Consider the following 26,543-nt stretch of genomic DNA (forward strand, 5'->3'; position numbering starts at 1 on the left):
AAGCAACTTCCATGCATGTAACTACAAGTAAGAACCTGCTTAGATCTGATGTTTGTTAGCCCGTGAGTTTTGTTCTAGATGGGACACAGGTGGCACTGTGGGTTAAATCACAGAGCCTAGGACTTGCTGATCAGAAGGTCAGCGGTTTGAATCCCTGTGACGGGGTGAGCTCCTGTTGCTCGGTCCCAGCTCCTGCCAACCTAGCAGTTCAAAAGCACATCAAAGTGCAAGTAGATAAATAGGTACCACTCCGGTGGGAAGGTAAACAGTGTTTCCGTGCGCTGCTCTGGTTCGCCAGAAGTGGCTTAGTCATGCTGGCCACATGACCCGGAAGCTGTATGCCGGCTCCCTTGGCCAACAAAGCGAGATGAGCACCGCAACCCCAGAGTCGGCCATGACTGGACCTAATGGTCAGGGCTCCCTTTACCTTTGTTCTAAATACCGTATCATTTTGGACCGACAGGTTCTTTTATTGACTGTGGTGAAAAACTGCCTTGTGACCATATGCGGTTAAAAAATGGTCTATAAATATTGGAAATAAATAAATGCACACAGCTATGTCCGGGTCTGCAAATAATTAAGACGCATACCTAGCGCAGGGGAGCCTGGCTCACCCACTCCGGATGAATCGCTGTAGGAGCTGGGTGTCTGCTCCAGGAGCCTTTTCCGAATGCTGCCTTCAGATCCCTTGCCATGCACACGGCGCTTCTTATTTTTCACCAGGATCCGGCCCAGCAACTCCTGGGGACTTGGCAAAGCTATGCCAGGCTGAAGCTGCGGGGGGTGGAGCGAAATGGGAAATGTTAAGATGTTAGCAAGAGCAGGAGATCTTCACAGACTAGGAGACAAGGCGGATGCTGATGCCCTCAAAAGATAAATCTATTCACAGAAGGGAAGGAGGTGTAGCTCAGTGTCAGAGCTGTTTTGCATGCAAAAGCCCACAGGTTCACTACCTGGCAGCTCCAAATAAGATCTTGGTCTGAAATCCTGGAGCGGTGCTGCTTATGAGTGTGGACAACAGTGAACTAGATCAGGGTGGCCCAACTGGCTGCACAATGCCTTGTCGAGCGGGGAGTGAGGCCAAAATTTGACACCCCAGCCCTCACGCTGCCTTCCCAAAGTCAGGTAAACAAGGTGCTGGGCTTTGGGAAGAAGGTGCGATGCTCTGGCCGGGGCCTGACGCTCTCCCACCTCCTTCCCAAAGCTGGGAAAACACTAATTAGGCTTTGGGAAGGAGGCAGGAGGACTCTAGGACCGTGTCAGAGCCTCACACCTCCTTCCCAAAGCCCAGCGTCTCTGAGTGCTGCATACAGCCCTTGGGACTACCCTGAGCTAGATAAACCAAGAGGATGCATTCACCAGATGCCCATTACTTGATTTGTTTCTCCAGGCTGAACTCTAATTCTCTGAAGCTGTCAACTGAGCATGTGCAATGGCTGCCCGAGCCGTACACACCTCAGCTTCACCACAACTTCCGTTTTCAAATTGGATGGAGGCTGGTTTGAGGCAAAGGACATCAAACAGAAGCTACAGGGTACCTGTGGATTGTGGCTAACATCAGGCGTACTCGGTTTCAGAAACCAGCAGTGCGAGCAAACTGGAGTGGTCATCTGAACACAACCTAAGTAAGGACCACAGCCGCTCCCAACCAACCCGCCCACATGTCATTCCCCTGGTTGATCTCGCTCCCAGAACACACCGGATATTTATCCAAAGGATCAATAAGGAGAGCATCCCCAAATATGCTGCGGCAATACTCTGCCATCTTCGCCTGCTGCTTTGCTCTGCGGAAGGAAAACAAGAAACACAGAGGAAAGGTTACCAGTCACACAGGCCTCTCTGATCATATAGCGCTGTAAGAAGGAGAGGGACGAGGATGACAGTCTCAGACAAGCCATTGCGGCACTACAACTACTCACGAGTCAACGTGGTTCTCAAATGAGAGGATAACAGGGAAAGGTGAAGTCTTGAAGGCACTTTCAGCAATGGCCTCTATGACTTCCTGTAACAGAGTGAGGCAGAGAAAGGGGTTAAGGCAGAAGTGGGGGGTGTTTTTCAGCCTGAGGGCCACACTCCCTTCTGGGCAACCTTCTGGGGACCACATGCCAGTGGTGGGAGGGGCCTGAGGCAAAAGTGAGCAGAGCAACCTTTGCAAATTTTACTTTTCCACAGTAGGCTGGTGTCTTTGCACACACAAGCCCTTCTAGCCTCCATTCTGACAATCAAGAGGCACATTCGAGTTCAAGAAAGTGCAGAAAAAGTGAGGTGCGAAGCAAGGCCAGTGAAGGATGTGGCCTGAGGAGAGGGGGTGTGGTATGTGGAGAGTACTGAGGGCCTGGGGAGGAGCACATTGAGCCCCCAGGCCTGAAGTTCCCCACCACTGGCTTAAGAGGTCAAGAGCACTTATTTGCTTACAGTGGGAGAGTTTGGGGTGGGTGGGGAGAGGTTGCTACAATGGACAATAAACATAAGAGAAAGTTTCCCATCAATGTTCCGACATGTTTCAGGAGGATTCTGCTCCCACACCCAGGCCTTGAACAAAAGGGTGAACACATGGATGGGGAGCCTCGCAGCCTCTAAACACATTGATGGACTACAACTCCCATCATTCCTCGCCATTGGGTCATGCTGGCTGCAGCTGATGGGAGCTGGAGTCCCACAGCAGCAACTGGGAGAGCCACAGATTCTGCTTCCATGACTAAAACGATATCAAGCAGTGACTGGACCTCTGAGTTCTCACCCTTGTTGGATAACTGGTGCTTCCATGATCAGAGGCAGTCCAGATCTCCACCTGACTATGCCAACCTCGGTCTCACTGGTTGCAAATAAGCCTTTTAAGGTAATATTCCAAGCTTACCTCAGGAACAGGTGTGGGGAACTGTTGGCCCTCCAGATGCTGCTGAACTACAACTCCCATCAGGCCCAGCATGCATGATCAGTGGCCATGCCTGAAGGGAGTTGTGGTTCAGCAACATCTGGAGGGCCAACGGTTTCCCCAGACTTGTTTAAAAAGGACCCTCCAGCTACAGATTTGGGATGTTTCCTCCTCCCAGTTTAAAGCGTGAGGAGAAAACACTCCCTTCCAAATAAGTTGTGGGCAAGGAAGGATATCATCACCTTCACTGCCAAGGAACAGTACTCATTTCAGGAGTCTCTCAGTGTCCCACCCTCAATGGGACCCCTGCTAACTTGGAAGGGGCGCAACAGGCCAAGTAGACTGCCACTGATCACATGCTGAAAAACTGGAAATGGCAAACACAGGTAGGAGGGTGGGCACCCCTCTGTTGGCCTTGGGGACTCTTGCAAACAGCCAACCGGGCTGGGTGCCAGTTACCTTGAAAGGGATTTCAGTCGTCATGGTGAATCCGTGTGTGATGAAGGGCTCCTCGTCTTGGGGGCGCCCCTTCCAGCAGTCCAGCTCAATGCAACGGCAGCCACTCAGCAACACCTGCCGGTACATCTCCACTGAGGAATTGCCTGTCAGCTGCCCAGCTTTTTTGAAGGGAGAGGGAGAAGATGTTGGGGAAATGTTAGATGCCTGGGGAGAGGAGAGACAACCAAGCAACGATACCAGACCTCAAATCCTTAGAAGAGGCAAAATAAAACATGAAATAAAGAAGGCCAGTAACTCTGAGCACAGAGGAAGACACTTGATCTCCAACAGGGATGCATTTTCTGCACAGCCGGCCTCTCACAAAACAATTTCACCTCAGGATATAATGAGGAAGAATTGCTCTGCCACAAAAAAAGGCAATCATCTTTCTCAACCCCTATTTTCCTACACCTCCCAGAGCTCCCTGGGACTGATTGTGAGACGCCTCTGAGAACTGCAGCGCTGGGGGGAGAACAGAGGGTCTCCTGAAAACTATTGGCTCCCTTAACAAACTACAGCTCCCAGAAGACTTTGGGGGTAGCGCAGGCGGCAGGCACCCACATTCAGGGCAAGTGTCTCTGTTCGGTGCACGTACCTGTGAGGTAGGTATTATGTGAAGAGTTAATAAAGTAGCTGCTTAACGGCTGGGTCATGTCGTCACTTAAATCCAGCTTTTCGGGGGGCACAATGGTGTTCTCTTCTCCCCCCAGGTAGCGGCCAAACCCTTCCATTGACATCTGGTCTGCGGAAGGACAGACAGGGAAAGAAAAGCAGGTTTATAGAGGTAGGCAAGAGAAGAGGCATACTGAAATAAGTGGGGGCAGGACTGTGTTTATCTGTGCCCCACTTTTATTTATTTAATACATCTACACACACACACACACACACACACACACACACACGACTAGGGGTTGCTCCCCCTACCCACCAAGCCCTTTGCCAACCCTCCTTTTCCAACACCTAACCAAACTGCCCCCCTCTTTGCACCTCATTCACCCCTTTGCCTAACCCCCAAGTCCATCCCCACTCCCCTCAGTTTGCTGCAGCCCCCTTTTTTTGGTCTTCTTTCTATGCATATTTTTTAAAAAAAATTTTTTATTGATTTTCCAAAATTTATAAACAAACAAACATAAATCCTAACTGTAATTATTCCACTCTTAATAACATTGTTACGTGACTTCCTCAAATCCCCCTGGCTGAATTTCAATATATATCATTGTAACAGTTTTCCAAAACAAATTTCTCATAAAATTTACCTAATCGATTAACGTCTTTCTTTCTTTTCATTTTAAATTTAAACATATTATTCTATAACATCACATATTTAAATCCTAAGCCTATCTGGTATTTGCAAGTATTTCTATTTATGCTGCAGCCCCTTTTAAAGGAGGGGGGGGAGGCTCTTCACAAAGCTGTTTGCCAAACCGCTCTAATAACAATAATATTATTATTTGCACCCCACCCATCTGACTGGGTCGCCCCAGCCACTCTGGGCGGCTTCCAACATATACAGAAACACAATAGAACATCAAACATTAAGCACCTTCTCCCTTCTCTTAAACAGCTTGCCTGGGCTGTCTGCCACCCACACTGCTTGCTTGCTCGCTTGCCTGCCATTATACTGGGATTTATTTCTTGCCATTATTATTTATTATCTTTATATCATCTCAGAGCGGTTCACGAGATAAAAATACAGGATAAAAGCACAAAATAAATAGTTAAAATGAAAACTAAACGAAAGAATAACCCCCCCCCCCCCCACATACACACCAAACCTCACAAAAACATTTAAAAGGCTGTAGAATATTAATCAGCCAAAGGCCCGGTTGAAGAGGAACGTTTAGTTTGGTGCCTAAAGGTATATAATGAGGGCTTCAGCTGAACCTCCCTGGGGAGAACATTCCAGAAATGGGGAGCCACTACAGAAAACACATTTTAAAAACATCCGCCACCACCTCCACCCGCTCTGTATTTCTCCATCATCACCACCACCACAACCTGCATCTCCCAGCCCAAATTCTGGAGAGGGGGGCAGGCTCACCACGCTGCTGGAACTGTTGGTTGGGCTCATACTTGTTGATTAGCTGGCGCACCTGCTCCCGAGTCAGTGGCGGGTAGAGGATCTCGTTGAGACGGGGGTCTCTTTGCTTCTGGTTGATAAAGTCCATCAGCTGGTCCAGACTGAGGTAAGGCTTCCCCTTGGCTCCGCTGTTTGCAAAGGAACAATCAGAGGGAAGGCAGAACAATGGCGCTTTGGCCGGTTCCAAAATTTGCAACTGATAAAGGAGGCACCCCCGCCCCTTAGAATTAACAGAACAGAACAATTCGTTATTGCCCAAGCCAATTCATGTAGTCACCTGAGAGACTTCAAAAACGCAAGCCAAACTGTTCGTGCAGAAAACAGGAAGTTTGCTTGTTACTGGAATAAAATGGTCGGACAGGACAACACCAGGTCGGGAATTTTGGCCGCACTGAAAGGGCACCAAGAACTAACAACCCAGAACTACCTAGAGCAGTGTTCTTCAACCTTGGGTCCGCAGGTGCTGTTGGACTACAACTCCCATCATCCAGAGCTACCTCAGCCAATGGTCAGAGACGATGGGATTTGCAGCCCCAAACCATCTGGGAACCCAAAGTTGAAGGAAAGTGGCCTAGAGGAGAAATGGGGATTTGTGGTCCAAAAACATCTCAAAGGCCACAGCTCCCATCAGTCATAGCCAGCACAACCAACAGTCATGAAAGATGGGCATTGCAGTAGCCCTACATGAGCAGGGGCTCATGTCTCCCCTCACCCCAATATACGGCACATTTAGACTGGTGCTTTTTTGTGAGTGTATTCTGCAGCATGTCATTGACGCAACAACAGTATGTTCGCGGTAGATTTATACTGGACTGTCCACACATCATTCCCTTTTATTAGTCCTTCTGTGATGCTTCCCATCTCGAACGACACTCTTGCATCATAGCGCAACAAAAGCAGGGTGAAACCTCCCCCCAGAATGTCTGCAGAGTGTATAAAGTTACAGGATCTCAGCAGGAAGTGAAGGGATTGGAAATGAAGCAGTGTGTCCCCCCTAAAATGGTACAAAAAGGCACAAACGGTACTGAAAGTGGGATTGCATATAACCACTCTGATCCCATCATCACGAATTATCATCGACGCACAATGAAAAGATGGTACAAAAAGGCACAAACGGTACTGAAAGTGGGATTGCATATAACCACTCTGATCCCATCATCACGAATTATCATCGACGCACAATGAAAAGGACACTTGGAGAGGCCCCACAGAACACAAACATGAGCATTGCTTATTCAGAATGGCATCTTGTTTAATCAGGATTATATTGGTTTTTGTGTAAATGTTTTTGCTAACATTTGCATAATCTGTTATCAAACAGAGGAAATACAAAGATACGCTGTACTCTTTTCCACAGTAATCCTCAAAACAAGAGACCAAGTCGGTTTCCTCGCTTCAGATATCCTGTCCTTCCACACCACTGTCCGTCCCCCGTCCCCGACTCTCCTTTTACTCACATTTCCAGCAAGATCTTGTCTATGTCTGGACGAAGGCAAAGCTTGTTCAGGAAGCGTTCAAAGATCTCCAGGGTGAACTCTTCAGGTTTGATAGATTCGCTCTAGGGAGCCAGAGAGGAATAAATAAATAAAAGACAGTGTACCCCACACTACAGTTCTGGGGAGGCCAGGTAAGGGTCAGGGAGGAGAAGGAAGAAGAGAAGGAAGAAATCAGAGATAAGAATAGAGTCAGGGAGTTAGGCTGGCTTTGTGGCAGCAAGACCAAGATCCAGGAGGGAGGGATGAGGAATGCGGGGAAGGGAGGAGAAGGTGAGCAGCAGGCAAGAAATCAATACATTTTTTAAAAAAAGACATACCCTGTTAAAATTAAGACCGCAGGACTCCAGGGCCGTCTCCACCCGCTTTTTGTCAGCTGAGAACATTTTCAGGATGCTACAAAAGGAGGGAAATGGGAAGCTCTTTATCAGACTTGCAGAGCTAATGAAGGTGGAAGCAACAAGCCAGACATGTCGGAAGGAGACCAGCAAAACAGAAATAGGCCAAAAAAGGGAGAAGAACGTACACGATACAAAAGGAAGGGTAGCCAAGGCAGTGCCTTCCAGATGTTGTTGGACTACATGTCCCATCATCCCCAGCCGCTGAACATGCTGGCTGGAGCTGCTGGGGCTTGGAGTCCAACCATTTGTGAAGTATACCATGTTGACTATCCTGGAGCTAAGCTTTTTTTAAAAGAGAGAGAGAAGCAAAAGGCATCCTGACTGCAGTATTCAAAGAGATACAGTGGTACCTCGGGTTAAGAACTTAATTTGTTCTGGAGGTCCGTTCTTAACCTGAAACTGTTCTTAACCTGAGGTACCACTTTAGCTAATGGGGCCTCCCACTGCCGCCGCAGCACGATTTCTGCTCTCATCCTGAAGCAAAGTTCTTAACCCGAGGTACTATTTCTGGGTTAGCGGAATCTGTAACCTGAAGCGTCTGTAACCTGAAGCGTCTGTAACCCGAGGTACCACTGTACAGGTCAAAGGCCACCTGGGGCCAAAGGGCAGGGGGAAGGAAATTAAGCTTCAATGGAGCTGATGGGCATGGGGTGGAGAATTTACTTATCAGGTTGTCGCCTACTGGTGTGCACTCTCCAGTTTCCCTCTGTGTATTTCGCAGACTGCACATGCAAAGAGCGAAAGCAGCTGCTATTCACAAGGAAGCAGGCCTTCCTGCTGGGGCACCCACTAGGGAGACAGACAGCTGCTTCAAGGAGCCATCTGGAGTGCCAGCCCCTCAGCAGGTCTCCAAAAGTAAACCCTGCCCAACCACGCACCCCTGGGCACTGTTTCAAACTGGTAAATCTTCAGGAGGGGCAGCTGCCCTTGCAATTAGGGATGTAAGAAGGCACCATTTTCAGTTCCATCCTGCATTTGTTGGATGTTTCCGTTCTGCTGCAGTTCACTTCCTCTACAAGCAACATTATTTGTCTTGCCGACTGCTATGGCAAAATTACGCACTTTACATAATTAATTATGTGATTATGTAATTACAAAATTAATTACATAATCAAATTATTGCTGTCATTACAGTATTCCACCTTATTCATTGCAACACAAAGGAAATGCAATGCAAATCAGGAGGGGGGCGGGGATGGCGAGAACGTAATCAATTACGTATCATTTACAGACTGAAAGCAGAAATGGCGAATACGGATCATAATTGCCAATTTGATTTCCATATCAGACATGGGACACATAAGGGGACACCTGCAGCTTCTGCTACCATTTCCATTGGAATTCTCTGACATCGCTGTTTGCAATGCCCACTTGGAGTTGAAGGGTGGCTATAAATAGAAATAATCTCTCTTTGGAGTGACACCTCTCTCTGAGCAACAGATCCTAGAAGCCGAAGCTTCATCAGGGGCACCACACAGAACATGGGCCTCAGGACAGAAGAGGGAGGTGGGGATAAAGCAAGCACAGCGGTTTTGTGGGTGAAAATATAACCTTACTTCTTGACAGGGATCCTTGCATCCTGATTGACCTGGATCTTGAGCCGAGTGTACCTGTGAGGTTATAATTGAGAGTCAGCTGTATGGCACAAATTTGCCTTCCCTCCTACTAACCTATGCAAGGCAGCATAGACAGGGCTGTCCAGCTCAGTCGAGAGAGCAAAGGATCACTGTGTCCCTCCCACAACTGCGATAAGATATTTTAATTCCTTATGACTGTCCCCTTTCAAGCAACGGAGCCCCACCAGCCCTTACAGCAGGCACGGAAGATATTTGGCCCTCCAGATGTTACCAAAATACAACCCCCCCATCCACCCCAGCAAGCATGGTCAACAGCCAGGGATGATAACACATATCTTACAGGTAAATAGGTAGAACATCCTATACTTCGGCCTGAGCCACCAACAAGAAGGCAGCAAAACAAACCACAAAGACCAACAGCCCCAGAGGACACAAATCCAGAGGGACATGGGAAGCTGCCTCATACGAAGTCAAATCACTGGTCCATCTGAGCTCAGTATTGTCCCCATTGCCTGGCAGTTGCTCTCTTGGGTTTCAGACAGGGGTCTCTCCCAGGCCTTCCTGGAGGGGATGATAGCAGGGACTGAACCCACAACCTTCTGCATGCAAGGCAGACGCTTTGTCACTGAGCTGTGGCCCTTTCCCAGGAGTCTCTACCCTGTTTAAAACGGAAGAAAGTCGACTCACGCTTTTTGCAGGAAGGTGTTCCGCGAGGCGTTCTGAGCCAGGATGTTTGTGGATAGTTTGAACAGCTCCTCGGTCCACAACTAGATAGGAGAGGAGAGGCAGAACAGGGTGAGGCCAGCCGCTCTCATCTGCCCTTCCCCATCCCATTGGCACCCTCGGGCCTAACGCTCCAGCCCATACCCTCGAATTCGGATCATTAAGCAGGACAGCCATACAACACATGCTGTCCAAGTTTGGCATGGTTAAAAAGGAAAAAGCTGAATCATTTGGAACTTTTTGAAGTTACAGAAGTTACAGAAGAACGGCTATATTTATATTCATTACAGTAGCGGCATTTTTTTACCCGTGCCTCTAAGCAACTTATAAAAAGAAAACAATGACAACATTAAAATAAGATAAAAGCAGCTATAAACAAAAACTGAAATACTCAACCAACAATATATTTAAAAGGAACAAGTCCTACCCACCCCACTTAAAAGAAGAGCACAGGAAAGGTCACAAACATAATTATCCTCCCAATTAGAAACCATTAAGTCTGGGTAAATAAGAATGCTTTTTGCCTGGTGCCTAAAAACAGAGAGTGATGGCACCAGGTGTGCCTCCCTGGAGAGAGCATTCCACAAACAGGGAGCCACCCTTGAAAAGACCCGGTCTTTCATCTCCCATGCCTCTCTTGGGAGGGACGCAGATGAAGAACACAGCGTCTGAACTGATACTCAGAGTAGACCCACTGAGTATTATGGACATGGCTAAGGTCATGTACACACTTCAGATTACTCTGCATCAAGTGCACCTCAAGGGCTACATTCAATCCATATATATCTTAGGAAACACAGTACTGGGTTTTGATGAGTCCCCCGCCCCATTAAAAAAAACAGCTTCAAATTGAGCAGGGGGGTGAAAACAACCTAGCTGCATTTTAAGCCAGTAATGTATACACAGCCCAACTTAGGCCCACCAATTTCAACAGGTTTTCTCGGAGTGAAATTTAGCTGGCTATGATTCAAGGAAAGATGCAAGAGAGAGGCTTATAAATTGTGCACAGTACTGTTATTTAAGTAGATATTCTCATCAGTCCTAGCAAGTGTGGCCAATAGCCTGGGATGATGTAAGTTTTAGATAAGCAACACCTGCAGCCTCCGAGCGGTTTACAAGGTCAGTTTGCTTCAAAACACACACTTAAATTACGCAACCATCTCTAAGGGAAGTGGCTACTACTGACATACACCCCCCCCCCCAAAAGTGCACTATTAATGTTATTATTGAATATTTCAGTTTTTTATTCTCTCTGCTCCTCCATAAATTGATTTTAGAAACCAGGACTGGGTTAGTGCGGGGAAAATACAGGTATTGACAAAGGAACAGGAACAGCAGCCAAAAACCAGAAAGAATACGGACACCTATCCTTACAGCATCAGTGACAAAGCTGTAAATTGTGACAAATTTACAAAGCTGTGACATCAGTGACAAAGCTGTAAATTAAAGCCAATTCTAAACCAAGATTGATTAAGCAATAGAACTGTAAGTGCATTAGAGGAACAAGGTCAAAGCCTCAAAACTGGGGATGGCCATTCATCACAAGACACTAGTGGAGGGAGGTTGCGATCATTTGTGACCTGTGAAAATATCTAGAAGGTTCAAACAACTGGATTCTGGGTTAGTTCTTCTCTGGGGGTGGAAAGTCTGGGTCTCTCCGGATGTTGCTGAACACCAGCTCCCATCACCCCTGACCATTGGCCAGGCTGGGTGGGGCTGATGGGGGTTGGAGTCCAATCCCACAGGTTCTTCCTGGGGCTGCTCTGTGCATACACTCCCAAGTGCACAGTTTGCAAGGAGTGTGAAAATGAAGTGTCAGGCAGCTGTCCTGCAGTACCCCACAAAATAAAAAAAAATGACAAGGCAGTTTCTGGAACCTGGAAGATCAGCATAATTTATCACAACATGGTCTTTATTTGCAGATTAATTCATACAGATTTATCATATACATTTACCTTATTTGTCCCACGCGCTGGTTGCCAGTCTGGGCCCAGTTCAAGTTGTTGATGCTAGCATACCAAGCCCTAAATGGCTTGGTATCCAAATACCAAGATGGACTCACACAGTATCAGCCATCTCAGATCCTGTGACTCACAGGTGAGGCCTTGGTGGTGGTACTGCCACCAACTGGCAGCTGCCCAGATAGCACACCCCTATGAAAGGGTCTTCTTGGTGGTGGCCCCCTGCTTGCGGAATGCCTACCTTGGTGTGCAGAGTCTGTCTCCTTCCATATCAACATTTGTGAGGCATTTAGAGACATTCCTGTTCACTCAGGCCAAAAGATACATTTCCTGGCAACCCTGAAATCATTGGCTGAGATTTTTTTTTTTTTTACTGCTTTTAATGATATTGTTTTAATGATGCATTTGCTGCCCTGGGCTCCTTTGGGAGGAAGGGGAGGTTATAAATTGAATAAATAGCGGTAAGCAACAATGGAGGCAGCCACAATGCTGGAACTGGGATGCTAAGGCACTTATATGAAGATGAATAATCCATCTCGAACAGAAGAACCGGCCTCATTATTTAATGGAAGGTTACTGTGTGGCGAAACCTTCCAGATACTAGCTCCATTTGCATTGTACATTGACAGCAGCCTCATGCCATTTTAAACAATCATGGCTTCCCCCCAAAGAATCCTGGGAATTGTAGTTTAAAACTGCTGAGAGGTGTTCGAAGACTCCTATTCCCCTCACAATTCCCAGAGTTCCCTGGGAAGAGGGGCCGATTGTTAAACCACCCTGGGAACTGTAGTTCTGTGAGGGGAATGGGGGAGGGTCTCCGAACTACAGCTCCCAGGATTCTTTGGGAGAAACCATGATTGCTTACAGTGTTATGCATAGTGCACATGGAGCCACTGTTGGGATTCCACCTCTCAGGTACTCTAACCACCAACCATGCTGGCTGGGACTGATGGGCACTGAAGTCCCAACATCATCATCTCGCAGGGCCATAGGTTCATCCTTGTATTAAAGAACTGTTGCTTTCTTTAAAAAAGAAAAAGAAAAAGAAGAGTTCAGTGTGACATTCCTGCCCTACCTTGGCCGTATCATCCGGAACAACTGCCATGAAGTTGAGGAAGCTGACGTTGACAAAGTCTGGACCGTGCACGACCGTCACCAGCATCTCCTCGGGCCGTTGCTCTGGCCCCCCAAAGCCAAGAATCTCCCGGATCTTCGGGTCCTACAGAAATCAGAGTGCAGAGGAGAGAAGTTAGCCTGACTGGCACCAATGGCATTCCCAACCCTAGATGCCTAGTGAATGCCGTTAAACATGCACTTTTTGTGTTATGCAAATAGCAGCCTGGGACCTGGCAAGTTAACTCTCTTCCCTCTGCCAGGGTGCCAACAAAAACTACCTCTCTGGAGCTGTTCTTTGCATTTCACGGAAAGCTCCCATTTCAAGCTTCCCTTGAAATGCAAATACAGTGGTGCCCCGCAAGACGAATGCCTCGCAAGACGGAAAACTCGCTAGACAAAAGAGTTTTCCGTTTTGGAGGTGCTTCGCAAAACGAATTTCCTATGGGCTTGCTTCGCAAGACGAAAATGTCTAGCGAGTTCCTGCGGGTTTTTTTTCCTTCCCCCCCCCTTTTTCTAAGCCGCTAAGCCGCTTATCTGCTTATCCGCTAAGCCGATAAGCCGCTAAAAGCCGCTAATAGCACTAATAGTGCTAATCCGCTAAGCCGTCAATGGGCTTGCTTCGCAAGACGAAAAAACCGCTAGACGAAGAGAGTCGCGGAACGGATTCTTTTCGTCTTGCGAGGCACCACTGTAGCAGTTTCAGAGGAGGAAGGGACAAGGAAAATCTTTCCATTTCGCTTTCTCTTGGTTTCTCATTTTTCCCATCTTAAGTGCAGTTCTGCACATCACTTACTTTTCCAAAAGCCCTCTTGAAAGTAATTCAGCATTTTAGTGCACGTTCCTCCTAATAAGACACATTTCTGTATGCAGTTCTGCCTAATATGCATATTTTTTACAAAGCAGTTTCCGCTAGTATTGTGCAATTTTGTATGTTACTTTCACTAATATTTGTACTTCAATGCACAATTTACCCCAGTTTAAGCAGTTTTTGTACTGCTTGGCTGGAAAGTGGTGCTGCAAAATCTGGAGATGTGCTAAGGTTAAAGGACAGCTGTGTTGTCAGTTTTCACATTGCTTCAGAAAGTGTGAATTGGGTGAAGTTTGCCGTTCAATGCAAACTGAACCAAATTGCTCCTTGATCCCTGTTCCACAGAGGAGTTTTTAAGGTTTCACTCAGTGGGGACACAGTGGTCACTGTGATTTGTGCCTAGATGGTCCCAGTAAAAAAGAATTTCAGAAAGTATCCTGCGGCACAATGGGGTTAGTGTGTGTCTGGCCATTAACCAGAAGGTTGGTGGTTTGAGCCCATCCAGGGATGGCTGTGGGCAGGATTCCTGCACAGCAGAGGGTTGGAGGAGTAAATGGCACTTGGGGTCTTTTCCAACCCTACAACTCTATGATTTTATGATTCTACCTATTAGAGATCCCAGAGAGTTACTGGCAGAAAAACAGGCAATACGGTGGCCCAGGGCCACATTCACACCATACATTTAAATCAGTATCATACTACTTTAGATTGTCACGGCTTCACCCCCAAAGAATTCTGGGAGCTGTTTGTTTGTTAAGGGTGCTGAGAGTTGTGAGGAGACCACAGTTCCCTTCACAGAGCTACAATTCCCTGTGAATACATTTTGATTGTTAAAGAACTCTGGTAATTTTAAGTACTGGGAGTGGAAAAGGGATCAGCCAGCAACTACAGCTTCCAGATTTTTTTTGGAAGAAGCCATGGCTGTTTAAAGTGGCATAACACAGCTCTGTGTGTGGCAGAAATCTGCAGCTCTTCAATGTTGCTTGAACTGCAGCTCTCATCATCCTTCACCGCTGACCATGCTGGCTAGGGCTGAGGGGATTTGGAGTCCAACTACCTCTGCAGGGCCACAGGCTTCCCCATCCCTGGTGGAAGGGAATCACCATTACCTTTGGTAGCTTGGCATAGCGCCCGGTCCGAGTGTCACGGATACAGCTGATGTCCAAAACGTCAACTTCCTGAGAGGGGAAAGAGATAGAGAAAGAGAGACAAAGAGAGAGCGAGAGAGAAAGAGAAAGAGAGAGTTCTTGTCACTTAGTGCTCTTTATTAGCAGAGACTACATATTTCCAACAGCCTTCTCCGCTAACGAGAACTGCGAAACATGTTAATTAGGTTAGATAATGAGGTCTCTTCCCTCCGCGGCAAGTAATGTATTAATTTTAGCTCCTTTTTTGCCAGTTGCCATATTTCATACAACAGACGCTTACTTTTGCATAATTAGTTTAAGGAGAATGTGGCCGGGGGAGGGGGGACAAGACGCCAAAACAACAACAACAACACACATTTGTATCCATTATATTTTGCTTGCAGATACCCATTAGAACAATTTGCCGCTTTGTGTTCAGGAGTCATAATGCAAAAACCTCCTTTCCTGCTCTCTCTGTAATGGAACCAGAAGGAAACAAATTTTAATTTTATTGTACTAGATTTCCATTAATTACCACTGTTAGTTTGTGGCTTTTTGTGAAGTCCTTAAAACTTTAAGAACATAAGAGGAGTCTGGCTGGATCGAGCCGGAGGCCAATCTCTCTCTCAGGGGCCCTCAAGATGCTCATGTGGAGCACACAAGCAAGACCTGAGTGAAACAGCTCTCTCCCCAACTTGGGATTCCCAGCAGCTGATACCCAGAGGCATATTTCCTCTGACAGTGGAGAGAGAACACAACCATCATGGCTAGTTCTGGGTAAAGGTAAAGGTAAAGGGACCCCTGACCATTAGATCCAGTCGTGGCTGACTCTGGGGTTGCGGCGCTCATCTCGCTTTACTGGCCGAGGGAGCCGGCGTACAGCTTCCGGGTCATGTGGCCAGCATGACTAAGCCGCTTTTGGCGAACCAGAGCAGCACACGGAAACGCCATTTTACCTTCCCGCCGGAGCAGTACCTATTTATCTACTTGCACTTTGACGTGCTTTCGAACTGCTAGGTTGGCAGGAGCAGGGACCAAGGAATGGGAGCTCACCCCATCACGGGGATTCAAACGGCCGACCTTCTGATCGGCAAATCCTAGGCTCTGTGGTTTAACCACAGCACCACCCACATCCCTGTTCTGGGTACCTTTCCTCAATTATGAGCTCTCTTTAAAAAAAACACAACACTAGCCTTTTGACTTGTAGATATAAGAGAGCAGATGCACACGAGTTATTCAACCCAATTCCTTAGCTTAATACTCAATAAACCATTCCTTTCTAAAAAGTTTTTTGTCCTGATTTCTTATATTCCATTAGTTTCTGTATCAATTCTTCTTTCGTCAGGACCTCTTCAACCTTCAGGGCAAATAACATTCTTTTGGGCAAATAACATTCTTGCAGCTTTAGTCACATAAATAAATTCCTATACTGTTTGGGTAGTTCTAATCCCATAATTCCCAAGAGAAAAGCTTCTGGGGTTTTCTTACGAATGTTATCTTAAACATCTTCTTCAATTCATTATGTATCATTTCCCATTAAGCTTTAACCTTATTACAAGACCACCACATGTGAAAAAAGCTGCATTCTTTCGCTTTACATTTCCAACGCAGATTCCATTTTTATTTATACATTTTTGCCAATCTACTAGGTGATAGGTACCATCTATATAGCATTTTATATATAGCTGCAGTTAAGTAAAGGAGGCTGCAGCAAGGTTGCTGGCAAGAGTGAGACTTTGTCATCATATGACACCTCAGCTCAGAGATCTGCACAGGTTGCCCATTTACTACCGGGCCAAGTTCAAGGTGTTGATGTTAGCACAAAGTCCTTAACATTTACTTGCAGGATCGTCTTACTCCATATATTATACCCATCCGACTGCTTCCTTCTGTGAAATTGGCACTGCTACAGGTGCCACGTAATACTCATTCTGCAGTTGTAAGAAATCAATCTTTTGCGTGTGGCAGCAGCACCTACACTTTGGAACTCCCTGCTTATTGACACCAGGCAGGTGTTTTCGCTACTGTCCTTTCAACACTTGCTTAAAACGTTTTTGTTTAGGCAAGCCTATTCTAACATGCAGGATACTGAAATGCATTTTAAACTCTTTTGCTTAAACAATATATAGAGGATTGTATTATATATACTGTCTTTTCTCTATTTTATTTCATTGTCTTTAATTTTAAGTCATAACTCAGAGGCTTTATTACAATCAAGTGATATAAATGTTGTGAAATATAAAAATAAAGTAAAGTAAAGTAAAATAAAATACACTGACTTTGCAAAAGCTCTCCAGGATTTCAGGCAGGGAGGTGGTACTCTCCTTCATTGGGGGTTACTAAACAGAGTGTGGGTGGGCATCTGCCAGGGATTCATTATCTGTGATTCCTGCATTGCAGGGGGGTTGGACTAGATGGCCCTTAAGGTCCCTTCCACCTCTACAGTTCTGTGATTCTGCCGTTCTATGACGCTCTCCCAGCCCTGCTTGGAGATGCAGGGGAATGAACCTGGAACCTTCTGCATGCAAAGCAGATTCTACAGTCCTTTTCCCATATACTGCAATCCTAACGCTGGGGGGGGGGTGTCAGGCGAGCTGGCATTTCCTGCACGCCCCCAACAGACAACAGAGTGCTTTGATTATCCTTCCTCGCCTTTCTCCAAGCCATTCTGCTAGGCACGGCCTCTCTCTTTTTCTCCCCCCTTCAGTTCCCTTTTTGCCATTCAAGCAGCTCGGGCTGTATATATAGCTACTTAAGCTAACTGTTTTGTCCTGGGCAGCTGCCAGATGCAAAAGAGCTTTAACCACAGGGAAATTGTGTGGTAGCAGTAAGAGGAGGAGAGGTGGGGGGCGGGGGTGGCAGGAAACAGGGCTTCCCTCCAACCAAAAGGAAATTGCTACTAGGCGTCGGAGTGGGTAGGAAGACCGGATCAAAAGAGCTCATCCAAAGAGGAAGGGCTTGGGGGTGCAGGAGGTGGGGGGGGGAGATAATTTCTCCTGGGGCTCAGGCGTCCCATGTGAGCCATAAACCCTTGAAAGACATTGCCATTGCTTCTCTTGTAGCAGGACGGAGAGGGAAATGCATCCATAGAGGGGCTTATCTTTTAAATCAGGAATTCAATGGCTACCAACTTAGATGGTTTCAAAACAGCACTAAACAAATTCACAGAGACAACTACAGTATAAATACTGCTTCCAGTGCGGTAGGCAGATAGAAGGCCTTGGGACGCCAGTTGCTGGGAATCACAAGTGCTGGGAGTGTCCTGTCCGTGGGCTTCCCAGAGCCATCTGCCACATCCCCACTATTATACCTCTTTGATAGCCATGGTTCCTCGCCTCCCCCCCAAAGAACCCTGGGGAATTTGTTATGGGTGCCGAGAGTTGCTAGGAAACTCTATAACTCCCCTCACAGCACTACAATTTGTAGAGTTCAATGAAAGAAGGGTTGGTTGTGTAACCCGCTCTGGGAATTATAACTCTATGGGCGGTTTCTGTGGCGGACACCCAGCTCTTTAAATGTGCTTGAAATGTATGGCATGTATGGAACCTTGAGAGCACAGAGACCCAGGTTCACATCTGGCCACAAAGATCATTGGATGGAGCAGAGGTCAGCTGTCAACTTTCAGATTTGGAAATAAGGGATCAGCAGCCTCACCTGTCCCAGGGACAGTCTATGGGATATCTAACAAACCAGGATAGCAGCAGGAAGCAGCAGGAAACAGGTCTGGAATAAGGGAATTTCCCTCAAAAAAAGGGAAGGTTGACAGCTATGGGTCAGCCACTTCCTGCACTACCGAGCAGGGATGTTAGGATGTTAGGAGGATTACAGGTAGCGTTAGAAATTGAGATGTGAATGCTAGGAGCTAAATGGGACCTTAAACTTAGGTTATGGGTGCAACAATGGAATGTCTAGATGCGCTTTTTTATAACAAGAACACACAAGCTTGCTGCTAAAATGTTATGTTCATTTTTCACATGGTTTAGTCCTTCCCCTGCCTGTCCCCTAATACTCTTTAAGAGGGTCTCTTCTCCAGTCTTCAGAGAGTAGCTCGAAGTGGGGAGGCAGAAAAAGGTCTTCTTTTCCTTCCACTCTGCAGTTTTAATCTGAAATCTTAGACACAGTACTGCATCCCCAGAGCTCAGGAACTTCTCGCGCTGATGAAATTCCCTGTCGCAAAATGGGCCTGGAACAATGGGAGTTTCGAACACTGATTACAGGGGAGGCGATTGTATACTCCACCATTAAACTGCTGGGAAGGTTTGGGAGTCTTTTTGAGAAAAATGTTAGGGCCACTTCAGAAAAAGCCACAGTCAAGTCACAACGTGCCTTACTGATGTCAATGCACACGATGAACTCTGGGCCTTTACTGTCTGTTACAAGTATTGAGGTACAACGGCCAAGTTTTGGGGTGCAGGTCTCCGGAGGATTCATTACGAAGCCGGAAAAACAAAGGAAGCAATTGGGACAGGAAAGAGAGCAGCAGCCACTGTTTCAATCAGTTTTTTTTACTTTTTTAAAAACCCGCTCCCTCCCTTTCCGCCTCTCTCCCTCTCTTTGGCTCCCACCCCAGAATTCTTGCCAAACCAGCTTAACGACTCAAAAGGCATTGACAAGAGAGTGGAATGAACAGCCTGGGCCTCTGCACAAATCACTCCTTCCCCTGGGGCCAGTGAACTGCACGCAACCCCAAAGGCAGGGCCCTGGACAAGCCGGGTGCCCTGTACTTTCAACACCTTCCAGCAAGGGGCGCTTGGAGAACTCCACTCTCCAGCCACCCAGCAGCATCCCCAAGTCACAGGCAAGCAACCACATGTAAGCCCATCGAAAGCACTTTGTTGTTGTTGTTGTTTAGTTGTGTCCAGCTCTTCATGACCCCATGGACCAGAGCACGCCAGGCACTCCTGTCTTCCACTGCCTCCCGCAGTTTGGTCAAACTCATGCTGGTAGCTTCAAGAACACTGTCCAACCATCTCGTCCTCTGTCGTCCCTTTCTCCTTGTGCCCTCCATCTTTCCCAGCATCAGGGTCTTTTCCAGGGAGTCTTCTCTTCTCATGAGGTGGCCAAAGTATTGGAGCCTCAGCTTCAGGATCTGTCCTTCCAGTGAGCACTCAGGGCTGATTTCCTTAAGAATGGAGAGGTTTAATCTTCTTGCAGTCCATGGGACTCTCAAGAGTCTCCTCCAGCACCAGAATTCAAAAGCATCAATTCTTTGGCGATCAGCCTTCTTTACGGTCCAGCTTTCACTTCCATACATCACTACTGGGAAAACCATAGCTTTTACTATATAGACCTGGCTTCCCCCAAAGAATCCTGGGAACTGTATTTTGTTGCGAGTGCTGGGAATGCTGCTGCTGCTGCTGCTGCTGCTGCTGCAAGTGACAGACTACAGTTCTCAAGATTTGGGGGCAGGGATGTGCTTCAGAGGTACAGAATGCACACAGATAGACACAGACATGCACACATCCTCGCAATGTCGCTGACCTCAAAAGATAAAGGACATGCTCGTAAGCGCCCAAGAGTTTCCGGGCTTGGTCACCCGTCACAAGTGATAAGAAGCTTTACTTTTAAAAAACGAAATGCATATAAATAAAAATGCAGTTTGAAGAGGCTGGGGAGAGAGGGAGAGAGAGAGAGAGAGAGAGAGAAAGAGAGAAGAGACAAACAGAAAGACTTCTAAAAGCAGAGTGCATATATCTACCATATTTGGGCCAGTCCAGTAGAGGAAAAATCCTTTAGGGTCAACCCGTAAGGTCACCAGAGCCCGGCTTGTTGGTTCCTAGGAATGGGGGGGGGGGGGAGAGAGAGAGAGAGAACAGTCAATACTCTTCCACCAAGCCATAGATGACAGCTTTCCCAAAACTGTTTATTATATGTTGATCTCCTCTGTTTTGTGCAACTCACAGGGGTCTCCCACTCAAGGGACAGGTCCAGTACACAACTGCCAGCTTCGGAGATTTGCCAGCTGTGTGCCAGGAGCCATCAGGCAGTAGTTTTAAACAACAGCAACCTATTGCTTGTGAAATTTATATAATCCACCTGGCCCCAGGATGGCAGACAATAAAGAAAAACCCTCCAACTTTAACATCTTGAAAATCATCTTTAAAACAATTCAGAAACGGTCGCAAACAGGGAAAGATCTTTACATAAAAGGCTTGTTGGATGAGGAAGGTCTTCAGGAGGCACCAGCAAAACCACCTGCCCAATATTTAGCAGGAGGGAATTCCAAAGGGTAGGTACCAAAACCCTAAAGGCCCAATTCCTACATTCTGTGGAATGGGCCTCCTAATGAGATGGCATTTGCAAGGCATAATGATCAACCAGGTTTGTAAGGGATGGAAGCTCAGCAACAGTGGTCCACAGTGGCGTAGCGTGGGTTATCAGCACCCGGGGCAAGGCAAGTAATTTGCGCCCCCTAAACCATGGATTTGCGCCCCCTAACCCGTGGATTTCCCTAACCCCCAGATGTTGCGCCCGGTGCGGCTGGCCCCCCCTGCACTCCCCACGCTACGCCACTGGTGGTCCATACACTGATAACCTTCAGGCCTGATTGCTGTAATGTGCTTTACCTGGGGCTGCCCTTGAATTCAGTCCGGAAGCCGCAGCCGGTGTCAAAGGGCCAACACACAGTTCATTTAATTTTATTGAACAGAATCTATATATTGCTTAATCAACAAAACGTCTAAGCAGCTTGCATACAATATGAATATACCATGAAAATCACTGATAAAAACCAAGTATTAAAAACAAGTTCACCTTAAACCACTTTTTGAAAAACAGACGGTTTAAAAATACGTATTATTAAATAATGATGATGATGTAGTGAAACAGATGTCTACATGTCTGGGGAGGCTTTCTTGAACAAAAAAGGCTTTTAGCAAGTGCCAACAAATTGTATAGGCAACGACTAATTTACATGCGTCCAATGGATGCTGACTGCGCACACATGCATTGCGCCAAACACAGAAGTGACATTTAAAATGGCAAAACTGGGACGAAAAAGGCACAAAACCAGCACTTAGCTATCCCACAAGCCTTTGCACCGACCGTTGAGGCCTGTGGAGAGTTGGGAGTTTGAGCAAGTAGGTTTGGAGGGAGTGCTGCTGTTTTTTAAAGGGCGTTTCAACAGTTTCCAGAGGTTTAGAAGGTGTCTGCAGGCTTTTCCAATGGCGTTTCAAATATAGGCGATTTCATGTAAATGAGCAATGCCTTGGAACGTAACCGCCACATAAACTGGTAGTTGCCTGCACAGCGAGGGCAGTTGCTTTTGGGGGTAACCCACAGATAATGCCTTTGCTGAAAGTGTTGCAGTGGCTGCCAATTTGCTTCTGAGCTGGATTCAGAATTTGACTACTGGTACCGATATGGATCTGAACCAAACTGCCTCACCCACTACACCCCACCCCAGTCTGGTAAAGATGTTCATTGTCGGAGGCACTAGGCCCCTGAATACCACATGAGGCGAGTATGCTGCACTTTGGGGCATCCCATAGGGGACATCTGGCTGGTCACTGTGAGGGAAGCCTTTGGTCTGATCCAGCAGCCGGGTTCCTCCTCCTCTTCTTCTTTGAATTTATATACCGCCCTATCCTGGGGGAGGGGGGGGAATCCTCAGGGCGGTTCACAGAATAAAATCAAGATACAAAACCACAAAACACATAATAAAAATTAAAACAACCCAATAGCCCCCCCCCCAAAAAAAACACATTTTAAAAGGGCATAGGATGTAAATCAGATCAACCAAAGGCCTGGTTAAAAAGGAATGTTTTTGCCTGGTGCCTAAGGGTGTATAATGAATGCACCAGGCGAACTTCCCTGGGGAGAGCATTCCACAGATGGGGGGCGACTGCAGAAAAGGCGTGTTATTGTGCTGCCACCCTACGGACCTCTCTAGGAGGCGGCACACGAAGAAGGGCCTCCGAAGATGATCTGGGTAGGTTCATATATAAAGAGGTGGTCCTTGAGGTATTGCGGTCCTGAGCCGTTTAAGGCTTTATAGGTCAAAACGAGCACTTTGAATTGGGCCAGCTAACTAATTGGTATCCAATGCAGTCGGACCAGGATCGGTGTAATATGCTCAAACCGTCTTGCTCTGGTGAGCAACCTGGCCGCTGAATTCTGCACCAGCTGAAGTTTCTGAACCATCTTCAGAGGAGTTCCTAATGTTCTTAAGATGTGCTGATGGCGCCATACACCCCTGCAAGAAAGCATGTTGCGACTCGAACATGTGCCTTGCACTCCCAGTTCTCTGGAATTCTCTTCCCTTAGAAGTCAGGCAAGCCCCAACACTGCACAGTTTTCAATGGTGGTTGAAAACTCTTCTCTCCAGCCTTCTCAATTTAGTCATTTTTAAATGATCATTGATTCATTAATTGCCTTCTAAACAATTGCCTTCTAAACAATTATTGCAAAGCGACGTACAATTTTTTAAAAAGCATGCAAACAGCAGATGCGGGTTTGGGGTTTTTTAAATAAAAACTAAAAACTAAAACCATATAAAATTGCCGTGTCTAAGATCCATTTATTCAGCTGGGAAAGCGAGCCGCAACAAAAATTACTTCAATTGTTTCCGGAAAGTGCAGAAAGTGCCTCAAGAGGAATGCTATTCCACAGAGCAGAGGCTGTCCCAATGAAAGCCTTATATAGAGTCATATAATTAAAGAACTGGAAGGGACACCAAGGGTCATCTAGTCCAACTCCCCAGCAATGCAGGAATCACAGCTGAGGAATCCCTGACAGATGGCCATCCAAGCTCTGTTCGGAAACCTCCAATGAAAGAGGGTCCACCACTTTCCAAGAGAGTCCTTTCCATCGTCAAACGGCTCTTACTGTCAGAAAGAGGCAGAAATTCAACATGTGTAGCTTTTCCTGGCACAGGGGTGCAGATGCTGAACACCTGCCCGTTGTTGCAACTGTTACAGGCACAGGATCTGTGTCAGGTGGGAGTAAGGCAAAAACCCTACCGATACAATCCCCACCAACTCTCCCCGCCATGGGTAACTCCATTCCAAAACAATCTGAGTTGGAATCATAAAGTATCTACCTGTAGAGCAGTTTTATACAAGCGTAAGATTTCATGCCCCAAGGAATCCTGGGAACGGTTGAGGCCTTAGCGGTTTTTGTATGAGAGGCCCAAGCCCTCTCACCTGAGACACGAAAAACTTCCGACGGAAACGTCACTCACATGGCGTTGAGATGTCGAGAGGAGCCAGTGGCAGAGCCAAACGCAGTGGCAGCACGGGTTCAATGGCCAGCAGCTCCATCTCCTGCTGCTGCTGCTGCTGCCGCCACTGACTGCGGTCTGCTTCCCCACTCCTTCCCCTCTGTGGCAGGAGGAAGAGAAGGAGCTGGCCACAGAATCTGGGCCATGTTTGGCTCCACTCTTGGCCTCCTTTGCTTCCTTTGAACATGGGGGGGGGGGTCCAGCCTTTCCCCCCAAATATTGGGGCCCCCAAAAGGGCTTGGTCCCTAGGAGTTGGAGGCCCTGCCTCTCACGGTAGTGCCCAGTGTGCAGCAGTAGCTGTGAAAAAGGCAAATTCCATGCTAAGAATCATTAGGAAAGGAGCTGAAAATATAAATTGCCAGTTTCATAATGCCATCATACAAATCTATGGCACAGCCACATTTGGGAGTACCATTCTAGTCACCTCAACTGAAAAAATGGATATGGCAGGTTCAGGAACAGGAAACTGAAACTGGTCTTTATACAACTTTATTTCTTTGGTTGTCCCAGAGAATCCTGGGAAATAAGAAAATGATCAGGGGGGTTGTAGCAACTCCCCTGTGAAGGAAAGGTTACAATATTGGGGGCTTTTCAATTTAGAAAAAAAAGGCAAGGAGACATGATTGAGGTGTATACAGTGTAATGCACAGTGTAGAGAAAGCGGACAAGGAAAAAATGTTCTCCCTCTCATGTAACACTCGAAGGAAGCTTTATTCACACAGTTAAAATTATGGAATTTGCTCCCACCTGAGGTAGTGATGGCCAACAACTCAAAAAGGCTTTAAAGGGGGATTTAAACAGTTTCCTCATTGAGAGGCTTGAAGCTACAAGAAACCAGGCAGAGGGCTTTCTTCGTATTGGTGCCCACCCTGTGGAATGTCTGTCTGTCAGATGTCAAAGAGATAAACAACTATACCTAGGACTTTCCAGAGACATCTGAAGGCAGTCCTGTATTGGGAAGGTTTTAATATTTGGTGTCTCATTATACAGTGGTACCTCGGTTTAAGAACAGTCCGGTTTAAGAATGTTCAGTTTACAACTCTGCAAAACTGGAAATAGTGTCCTGGTTTGAGAACTTTACCTTGGTCTAAGAACGGAACCCGAATGGTGAACGGGCACCGGTGGCGGGAGGCTTCATTAGGGAAGGCATGCCTCGGTTTAAGAACAGTTTTGGTTTAAGAATGGACTTCAGGAACGGATTAAGTTCATAAACCAAGGTACCACTGTATTTTTAAATTCTGTTGGAAGCCACCTAGAGTGACTGGGGCAACCCAGTCAGATTGGTGGGGTACAAATAAATAATTATTATTATTATTATTATTATTATTATTATTATTATTATTATATAAATTAATGAAGGCTAAGGGAATGCTCTGCCTTTGTTGCATTCATTGTCAAAGGCAGCATGTCTCTGAAAACAGACTTCTGGAAATCCCAAGTAAGAAAAGTGCTGTTGAACCCAGTGGCGAGGCTGGGAGGGAGTTTCATTTGTTGATGTTAATTCGTTAATTCTGTTTCTGTCTGAAAAACCAATAAAATGTGTGTGTTTTTGAAAAAGACAGAGGTCACCAGCAGGCTTGAGGAAACCCTGTGGTGTGCTAGAGTACAAAAAAACCCTTACAGAAAAACAAACAAACAAACCTAGAGATGGAAAGCCCCCAAACATCTTAGTGATGACTGACCATGTTCAGTGGCCACAGAATAGTGACTGACTTCAGGGGGTGAGAGAAGAGGAAACCAGACCTGGAGGCTGCCTATAACAAGAGAAACCCACAATAGGAACATCTGAAGCTGCCTTATACTAGGTCAGATGGCTGGTCTATCAAGCTCAGTCTTGTCTTCACACTGACTGGAAGCATCTCTCCAGGTTTTTCAGGCAAGGGGTCTTTGCCAGCCATACCCAGGACTGAACCTGGGACCTTGTGCATGGAATGCAGGTGCTCAACAGCCAAACTATGGTTGCTCCCCTAAAAATAGAGATTCTAGTCCTCATGGTTCTCAACGAACGGCCGTTTTAAATAGGAACATAGGCAGCTGCCTCATGCAGAGTCAGGCCACTGGGTCTGTCTAGCACAGACTGGCAACAGCTCTCCAAGATTTCAGACAGGGGACTCACCCAGCCCTACCTGAAGATGCCAAGGATTTCACCTGAGACCGTTGGCATGCAAGGAAAGTGCTCTACCACTGAGGTATGGCCTTTGCCAAACATTTAACTGTGACATGTTATCGTAGGCCCCACTTGTGACTATTAAATTCAGCCTGTAAATCTTTCAGTCTTTAACTTAGACCCACCCAGCTTGGGGGGAAAGCTTCTCTCACTACCATCATCCAAGCTCTTTAGGGACTCCATCCTCACCCCCACTTGCCCTCAGTCCTTTTAATACCTTTTCTCAACACACAGCTCACATCACCACTCAATACCTGAAATTAGCCTCGGAAGCGGAGGTGTGTACGGGACAGCTTAGGAAATGGAGGAGAAAGAGCTACCACTCATCTGCAAAAACGCTTAATAGGGTTCATTAGGATCTGCACAATAAGCTCAGGTCTCCAGCCAAACAGCAGGAAAGAGCCCACGCCCAGATCCGATGGCTTTCAAAGCAGGAACGCTCCAAAGGAGACCCCCTAAGTCTTGCACAGGAAAGTACGTGGCCTGGGAAAAGTGGA

At 46.8% G+C, this 26,543-nt stretch overlaps 1 protein-coding gene across 2 annotated transcripts in view; it reads right to left on the minus strand.

Annotated features, from left to right (window-relative positions):
• Positions 1-26,543, minus strand: part of PLCB3 (phospholipase C beta 3) — a 68,750-nt gene that overhangs the window by 33,845 nt on the left and 8,362 nt on the right. For both annotated transcript variants that reach the window (XM_079957931.1, XM_079957930.1), the window contains exons 2-14: positions 20,358-20,435; positions 14,642-14,710; positions 12,684-12,827; positions 9,612-9,691; positions 8,904-8,957; positions 7,267-7,342; positions 6,911-7,011; positions 5,415-5,581; positions 3,969-4,115; positions 3,335-3,492; positions 1,920-2,002; positions 1,700-1,784; positions 591-774 (exon numbers count right to left, since the gene is read on the minus strand). In XM_079957931.1, coding sequence (XP_079814057.1) covers positions 591-774; positions 1,700-1,784; positions 1,920-2,002; positions 3,335-3,492; positions 3,969-4,115; positions 5,415-5,581; positions 6,911-7,011; positions 7,267-7,342; positions 8,904-8,957; positions 9,612-9,691; positions 12,684-12,827; positions 14,642-14,710; positions 20,358-20,435 — 1,426 coding nt within the window. The remainder of the gene's footprint in view (positions 1-590; positions 775-1,699; positions 1,785-1,919; positions 2,003-3,334; positions 3,493-3,968; positions 4,116-5,414; positions 5,582-6,910; positions 7,012-7,266; positions 7,343-8,903; positions 8,958-9,611; positions 9,692-12,683; positions 12,828-14,641; positions 14,711-20,357; positions 20,436-26,543) is intronic.

This window comes from Podarcis cretensis, assembly GCF_951804945.1.
Source record: "Podarcis cretensis genome assembly, chromosome: 16".
NCBI lineage: Eukaryota > Metazoa > Chordata > Lepidosauria > Squamata > Lacertidae > Podarcis > Podarcis cretensis.